Below are 9,064 nucleotides of genomic sequence, written 5' to 3' on the forward strand. Positions count from 1 at the left end.
AAGGTTAAAACGTGGTTAAAATGCACTTGGAGTCTAACGTCCAAACTATAGACCTGGGAGATGATGGACATGAGCTCCATTTGTTTGTAAACTGGCATTTCTGAGGCACAATTCTTGCATCAAGATGAGACTACTCAACAGTCTGTCTTTGAGTTCAAAGCAGAAAGGATTCAACCAGCTCCCAGAGAACAGCACTGAAAATCCCCTGCTGCCAGAGTCCTTTTGCCTTGGTGCAGGAACACGGTTGTCCCTGCTCCATCAGGATCCAGTCTCTGGTTAGTTGCCTCCCCGGTCCCTTAATTCTCTTCTCTCCAGGAACCAGGGCACAAGACCTCAGTATTTCAATGTCACCACCCCAACACATTTACATAAGTGCAAGTGAGGGATGGAGGAGGGGGATACTCCTGCAGATGAGAGTACAATTTTTAGCTCAAGAGAGGTATTTTTGACTGCTTCAGTGTTCCTGCTGTCCCCACATTACCCCGACTCTCTGTCCCTCCTTCCTGATCTGATACCTGACAAAACCTCTGCTTTTCACCCCTCATACAGGGGCTCTCCCCAGATCGGAGGATCTCCACACTGAGATAATAGGAGCACTGGACATTTTTGGTGCTTGCCTTTGCCCTCACCCCACAGCAAAGAATCATGTCTCTCTCTCCCTACTGCTTTCTTGTACTCTAGGACTTGTCTTGACCTTCTAGCACTAACTTTACTGTTTGCAGCTGTAGACCACCTCTTCCTGCATACACTGTTGGCACTCAACATAGCAACACCACTGCACCTGACAGTGGCAAGAGAAGGTAACCAGCCGGCTCTGGGTGTTATAGCCTCGTCCACAGCACATGCTGTCACAGTTGCCTTCCCGAGAGCAGGTCCTCCCAGCAGTTCCCAGGGAGTATTTGCTGGGACGACAGAAACTGGGGGAGTCTTCCACATACACCAGGTCAGTAGAGCGGGGTGAAGCCGGGTGCTTGGGGGAATGGCTGTGTCTCTGTGGGCCAGCCAGCTCTGAGTGTCCCACAGCATCATTGGTGGTGCTGAAGACCTTGACAGCATCATCGTAGCGCAGCTTCAGTAGTCGTCCAATCTCATGGAAAGGCGAAAGCTGTTTCCAGCATGTCCGGACAGCACATGAGCCAGAGACACCATGGCACTTGCATGTGGTTTTGAGACCATTTTTCACAGCCTGATGAGGAAGAGAAGTGGTAGTCATTATCTGCCAGGACCATGAGCCTAGTTCTGGGTAGAGGCAACACCTCAGATTGCAGACAGCCTGGAAGTACTTCAGTTTTATTGGTATTATTCCTATTTTATTGAGGAAAAAGTAAAAAAACAAAAACAAAAACAAAAACAACAGAGGAATGGCAACAGAGTTGACTGGTGAGCCAGAGAGCAGAAAGCCTGAATGAGGACAAATGGCTGAATACTGAGGCCAGTCAAATTCTTACTAAGCCTATTTGGAATAGCACGAGTAGTCAACCATGAAACTGAGTATCTCCAGCATGGTGGATTCCCTTTGGTATATTCAAATCAAGATAGTGCTCTAATCAAACAAGTAATTGAACTCAGTAAACGGAAAACAATGATAAGTCATTAGCCTGTAACATACAGGCCAAAATGCTTGATCTAATGGTCTCCCTGACCCAAACTTGTGACATGACTAGTTCCATAGCAAATCACTAGCAGACTCAAAACTGATCTCAAGAGTGTCAACCCTTAATCTACTTCACACGTCCCACCAGCTCTGAAGTTCTAGCTTTTCTCAAAACTCCCTGTGGCTGTGGCATAACCCATGGAGTAATTCAGCCAGTGAGTTTTACAGCCGTTACCGTGCTGCATATTGCTGTCACTCAGCCCCTGATACCACTAGAGGATACAGGATGCTACTCTGCCATTCAACATGCAACTCCTCACACCAAAGTTCAGGAGACTTTCCAGGGAGCTCTCAGTACCATAAGGTCCACAACACACTGGTAAACAGGTCTGGTTTGTGAGTAGGGGCAGTGAATACCCCTCCCACAAACAGCCTCGGCTGAGGATGGGTTAGAAGACTTGCATTGAGTCCTGACTTCTTTCTAGGCCTGCTGCTGCTGCAGCTCCTCACCTTGATGCCAACATTGGTGTTATGGATGTCCACCTTGGCCCGCAGGTCTTTGCCAATCCTCTTCTGACCCAAGAATTTTTTCAGGAACTTGGTGCTGTATTTGAGGTTGTCTCCACAAACGCCCCATTGCCAGGCCTTGCGGTTCTCCAGGTCTGGGGAGTCATCGCAGGTGCAGCGCTCCATGCGCCCAGCACTACACGCTCTGGCCAGGGAGTGGGTAAGAGCTGCAGAGGACACTGCATAGAGGAAGGCAGTTTCCTTAAAACCTGCACAGGAGAAGGATTAGGAGAGGGTAGGAGCAGAAAAGGCAAAATAAGGTGTTCATCCACCTCACTGGCTCTCCTGACTGTCCATGAACTAAAACCAAGCACAATACTTAGAAATACAAAGAGACAAAACTCTTCCATTACCTGCACACCATTCCTAGCAGAGAATCTCAATATCATGTTTGAAGTAACTGGTGTAGTAACACCCCAGTCTCACCTGGTGGCTGTGACTGATTCAATATGGAGACAGAAGACCCCTCATGAATGAAGGGATGGGTGGCAACAGCCAAAAAATCCTGGGAAAATATTCAACTGCAAAAAGTGACAGTCATGAAACTCCATTCATCCTCATACCCACCACAGAGCTGATAGGTGTGAATAGAAACTGTCACTGAAATCATGTTGTGGCTTAAAATCAGGAAATATTTAGTAGAGACTGAAAAAATATTTTAAAAATCTGACCCGTTGTTTTAAAATGTTTTTATCTGGGACTGTGTTGGCACAGTATAGTAGTATTCATATGGAAAGATTACAAGTAGTTTGATTAGGAAAGGTTCTATGTTGAAGGACATCTTGGGCAAGAAGGACGAACTCTCCCTCACATGAGTGGATTTTCTCACTTCCCTGTAAATTATCTACTCCCAATGACTGTGGTGATGCTTTCTGAAGCTATTCTCCTTTCTAAAGCAGGCTTCCCGGCTTGGCTATGTTTACCCTGAGGTATGTGACTATGACACACCATGACATTTTAACCAGGAAAGAAAGTACAGTGCCTGAATAGAAATTCAGTCTGAAGACATGGAATCGGACAGGAATGGGCATGTTGATATGGCACCCATGAGCTCCACAGAAGTTCCAGAAAACACTGATTGACACAAACCTGACCTAAACCCCCAAATATTTTGGTTTGATTATTTCTTTCCTATTTAATCCAGGGGAAAATCTTAACATTTCCTCCAAAATTCATTTGCAGAAATTAAAACTATTAATAGGAAATTGCTTAACAAGTCCACAATTTAGGAAGTAGAGCAAGGAAGAGAAAGACAGGTGACTGATCAATAGCTCAGAGTGCAGAAATGGATAAGATTGGGCAAAACAGAAACATTTTGGTTTATGAAAAATAGAACACTTTCACATTGCATGGAAAGAAACATATTGAAGCAAACGAATATTCCACACTGGAAAATGCCAAATTTCCTTCCACGTCAGAAGGAAACAAATCTGTTTCCCTCAAAAATGGAAAAGAGAGGGAGAAGCCCAGAGACCTGATCTAGTCTTGCAGTTAGCCCTGCTTTCAGCAGAGGTTGGAAAGGACCTCTAGAATTCATCCAGTCCAACCTCAAATCTTTCCATCATTTTGTTCCCTCAAAGAATTCCCATCCAGCTGTAATAATACATCAGACCACTGGCTGGTCTGAGATCCGGGTGAAGTCACCATAAATCTGACCAGAGAACAGGACAAAGAGTTCTTCTGATAGCTATCAGTGAGAAGAATGAAAAATTGACTAATCATGGACTTAATGGAGAGGCTGCATTAGCAACTTCAATATAGACTTCATAGGAGCTCATTGGAATCCCAGAATTTTAGATGAAGGATCTAGCAACAGTACAGACATGGATGAGAGAGTCAAGAAAATGTGGAGGAGGTCAAGGAAATCCATCAACAAACTGCTTCCTACCTCACCATTTTAGTTGCTGTATCACTGGGACAAGTAACTTGCAACTAAGCTCTCTGGTTGATGATGCTCTGTAAAATCTCTCAAGGGTATTGGAATAATAATGAAAAAATGTCACCAAATCCATCAAAAGTTTTGGAAAAGCTGATATGGGACACAGTCAATACAGATTATGGATTGCAACATGATGCTCACACATTTTCAAACAGTGGCTAACCCAAATGAAGGATATAAGAGAGGATAAGATACATTTGAGATCCAAAATCTGAAAAATAATTCCGGTAGCTAATCTCCAATTGCTTACCAGATTCCCAATATCCTGTCTGACATACTGATGCCAGAAGAGAGGAGAGCATTTTGGAAACACTTTCCCATACTACATAAAGCTAGCAGTACCAGTCAGCTCCACATACCCTGCTAAATCTGACTTTGTGGAATACCACACTGCTTCTGCTATTTCTGACCAGTGATGGTTTGGTTTCTTCTGTGGCACTCCATGTAAGTGCTGGCCAGATTTCAACCCACTTGAAATCAGAGACCATTGCTTGTGGTCAGGCCACTGCAGACAGCAGTAACTGAAGATAACGAGCATACTTTCAAATCGTCTCCTTCTTCTCCCCCCTCCCACCTCCTTTTATGGCAAAGGTTCAATATCACCAGGCTGCCAAATGCTTGTCTGAAAAGTCTAAGATGGTTCCTTCTACTTTGTCATAAGGGACTGATCACTGTTTAATTGTTTAATTCACGGATCACATGAGTAAAGGAAAAACTGAATGCTCCTTAAGGCCTTGTGGAATAACAATGAGCAACAGAGCAGCTGTTGAAGCTGGATTTTCAGTAGGACATAGCACAAATGAGCAGGGATCAGCTCCAACAAACATGATCTGAGAAGATCTAAATGGTGGGTTTTCCATGTATCCTGGCTATCTAACCTCCCACTATGTCAATGGAGCTCTTGTCACCACAGCCAGTGGAGCCTGGACCTGATGCCCAGGCTGTCAGGGTCTGGTTTAGGGATGAGTCACCCTCCTGACCCCATTGACTGAGTTGCCAGTGACTATAATGAAATCTTAAACACACGATGCAAGGGGGAACACCTAAATGCAGATGTCTTTGCTTGTCAGTTTGGTTGCAAACATCCAGCACAGAGTTGAATTTCAAGATGTTGAAGCAAGCCAGCTCCCCCTGGTAGGACCTTGCACATGTACAAGTCTTCCCCTGAGTTCTCTGGAATTATTTCTTAGCTCAGCAGCCTATAAATACAGAAGGACGTTTGCTGCAATGGCAAGACACTGTTCTGTGGTGTGGTATGCTCTAGACCACAAGGAAAACTATAATAGGAGGAGTTTAGCCCTGTGGTGATTCTGCCAAAGGCAAGATGCTCAAAGATTTTTCAATGCTGCAATAAAGATAGTGTGAGCATTTCAGAGCAAGTGGAAGACACATCTCTCTGGGGAAAACAAACAAACAAACAAAAACAAACAAACAAAAAAAAAAACAAACAAAAAAAAGAGCAGACCAGAAAGAATTGTAGAAAGATTTAGGATGGAAGGACTTTTCAAGGTCTTTAGTACAACCTCCTGTTCAAATCAGGGCTAACTCCAAAGCCAGATAAAGTTGCTCAGGGCTTTGCCCAACTGAGTTCTCAAAATCTCCAATTATGGAAATTCCACATCTCTCAGCCACCGCTCCTGTGCTGTACCATTCCTAGATTCCTCATGATATCAGTGAAACCACTGCACAAACAAAAAAAGAGCAGACCAGAAAGAATTGTAGAAAGATTTAGGATGGAAGGACTTTTCAAGGTCTTTAGTACAACCTCCTGTTCAAATCAGGGCTAACTCCAAAGCCAGATAAAGTTGCTCAGGGCTTTGCCCAACTGAGTTCTCAAAATCTCCAATTATGGAAATTCCACATCTCTCAGCCACCGCTCCTGTGCTGTACCATTCCTAGATTCCTCATGATATCAGTGAAACCACTGCTTGAAGATCAAAGAATCTGACCAACATGAAGCAAAGAAATGGATTGACGGAGGGAAGGATCGTAGAGTGCTCGTTTCTCAAGAAGGATTTTTCTGAGTCACTGGATCTGAGCTGTCTTTGCTATAGGTATTTATTTTCCCCAAATCACCATGTTTGAGATTAAATACTGCTTACCGGACCTCCAGCAGCAATTGACTGCCTTTATGGCACACCTTGGAAACCAAAAGATCGTCATTGCTTTACAAACTTTATATAAAGACACCAACTAGATGGCTTGAAATGTCTGTCCAGAATAATCTTAAATCTACCTATTTTCATGGATTTCTAAAGAAGTGGAGAAGGAATTGAGAAGGATTTTGCATGGATCAGTGAAGAGTAATAGCCATCATAACTGACTGCACTAGTCATAGAAGGATTGTAGGTTGTGCAAAAGGAGTTTCCCAGTTGTATCCAGAGGAGCGTCAATGTAAAACAACAGATGGTGCAGACTGTGAAAATAAATCTGGCATTTCAAAATCCAGAAAGCCCTTGGCATTTTTTTTACTTACTAAAAGTATGTAAATACAGGAAAAAAGATGTTGGCATCTGTAGGAACAGGAAAAGTATAGGTGATCCCAATCAGTCACAGAAGATTTTCAGTTGTCACTGCAAATGAAGCGTGGCTTTTCACCTATTACAAAAATGAATCATCTCACTGGGACATGATCTTTTTTCCCCTCTTGCACTCATAAGACCATTAAAGACAGTTAAAAAGTGTGTGGTTTTCTTTACAGTTTCTCTAGGACCATGGCGATATCAAATGATTTAATCATTTCTAAAACTCTCTATCACTACTTGGGTGAAAGTAGCAGAGCCCATTGTCTGACCAACAATTTCCAAGGCAGCAACAAAACAGCAGTAGGAATATGTGAGAAACAGATCAAAACTGGCAACTGAAAGTGTTCATGTTCTTTGTGAAAGAAACTAACCTATTTGCAAGTTAAAGGAAAATGAGAACTAATAATTGCTTCCAGCCAACTGTCCTTTCATAAAGGAGATGTATATAGCATACTTTTCTGTATTAAATCATCATTTGATCCTTAAGATTGTGTAATAAAAGTTTTCAAACACTTATCCTCATCTGCCAAAACAGGTTTTAAATTACAGGTGATATTTTATTTTGTCAGTCAGGAGTCCATGGAAATGTTGAGGCATGCCACCACGAGATAATTAAATGTTTTCCAGCTATTTGAAGATGAGGATTATTCAATTGTCATTTTCAAGTTTTTTGAGGTTGATGAAGGTACAGATGTCAGAAAGTCACTCAAAATGAGCATGAACAGCTTCTTCCACAGTGTGCTAAAAAATTCACAATAGAGCCTTGCAATGAAGTAAATCTGATCTTATATGTGCTGGTTTACTAAAATATTAACTTAATATTTATTTTAATAAAATTTGATAATTTTAAATGGAAATGTTAAAAAGTTTCAATCCCAATGCTAATTAAAATTAACATTTTAATTTCATCAAAGTTAATATTCGCTTATTCAGCCCTTTTCTTTTAAGACATTAACTTACTAAACATTATCAAAGGACTGAAACTCAATTAATACTGAAGACTGAAACTCAGTAAATGCTACTAAACATTATTGAAGGGCTGAAACTCAGTAATAGGCTGGTCAGGCATGATTGGATGAGGACAGGTTCAGCAGAGTGTACGTGCATGCTCTGGGAACTTTTAGTAAGAAATAGTTTCAGGGTCTATCTTCATTCTATTTTTCTCAAACTCTTATAATTTAAAGGATTTATTATGCTCCCTCCTACCTCAAATACAGAACTTACTTACAGAACATTTTCTTCCTCTCAAGCCTTCTGTGAAACAGAAGCCAGTGGCTCTTCTGTCCACTCTGTCTGAACTTCTGCAGAAACTCCAACTATATGTGAAAGAGCCTTAGGAGATATTTGTAAACATGCATCAAAACACCTTAATGCTGATAAATAGCTTTTTCAAACAGTAAATTAGGATTAAATTCTGGATCTGAATACAACAGAGATTTACATATGAAAATATCCAAAGAGCTAAAAGAGTCTTTTCTTAAAATGTCCCTTGACATAAAGCACTAACCCTTATTTTTCACAGTATCATCCCTGATTGCCAGCCAAGGAAGATGGCCAGCCTAGGAAACTCTGGTCTCAGACAAAAATCCAGAAGCCAAGGGTGTGAACTTCCTTCTACTTTTCAATCCATGACAAACCGTACAGGAAAGATGAAGATAAGGCATATTTTGTGGCAAAAGGGCCCAAATTGCACAGCTCCCAGTCCTAGGCAAAACAGATGATCTCTGCACTCCCTGGTTACTGCCCGACTTTGCTTAATTTGAGATGCATATTCCAGGGGCTACAGCACCAAGAGAGATTTTATACTGCAAACAAAAGACTACCTTGTACCTCGCTTCAGTAGGCTGGTCCGTCCCTCCAGGCTGCAGTTCCAGCGCTCGCTGCGAAACTGGTACTGGCACTCCATGATCCCAAGCCGGATGGCATCCCGCAAGGTCTCTGCCAAGCCAGGCTCCCTCCGGCAAAGTCTCTTCTGCTTGCGGGACAGCTTCAGCAAGTCACACTGCTTCACGTGGACCTTCCCCTGGGCAGAGTTTGTGGAGGGTCCCAGGGATGGAAAGTGGGTCAGAGCTTCTTTCCCAGTCAAGCTGAAAGAAAGCAGAAAAAGCAGTGAGTTATGGAAGACGGCAGTCATGGAGGAGAAAAGGTGATCAAAGGGAAGAATATTGAGAAAGCTGCTGGTCAGGGTACTTTACCAGCTCAGAGGATTAATCAATACAGACTGATTAGATCTAGTATCCCATCTCCACCACACACCAAGGCAAAGTAGCAGACTGTGGGGAGAAAGAAGAAATGCATGTGTGTTGTCACCAGCAACCTTGGGTGGGAAGTTTTCTCGACTTCGTGAAGAGGACATGTTTACACCCCTGCAGTTTTGTTTCCTTCACAGTACATTCACCGTCACATACAGAGATTTGTTTTACTCAGCGGTGCTGCAGG

The 9,064-nt window shown here is 42.6% G+C and overlaps 1 protein-coding gene across 1 annotated transcript; it reads right to left on the minus strand.

Moving 5' to 3' along the window:
* Positions 1-699: 699 nt before the first annotated feature.
* WNT9B (Wnt family member 9B) lies at positions 700-8,705 on the minus strand. Its single transcript, XM_019474279.1, has 3 exons — positions 8,456-8,705; positions 2,105-2,370; positions 700-1,186 (listed from the first exon to the last, which is right to left on the minus strand). The coding sequence occupies exons 1-3, from the start codon at positions 8,529-8,531 to the stop codon at positions 710-712; spliced, it is 819 nt and encodes a 272-aa protein (XP_019329824.1). The 5' UTR covers positions 8,532-8,705; the 3' UTR covers positions 700-709.
* Positions 8,706-9,064: the final 359 nt, after the last annotated feature.

This window comes from Aptenodytes forsteri, unplaced genomic scaffold (genome assembly GCF_000699145.1).
Source record: "Aptenodytes forsteri isolate BGI_AS27 unplaced genomic scaffold, ASM69914v1 Scaffold249, whole genome shotgun sequence".
NCBI lineage: Eukaryota > Metazoa > Chordata > Aves > Sphenisciformes > Spheniscidae > Aptenodytes > Aptenodytes forsteri.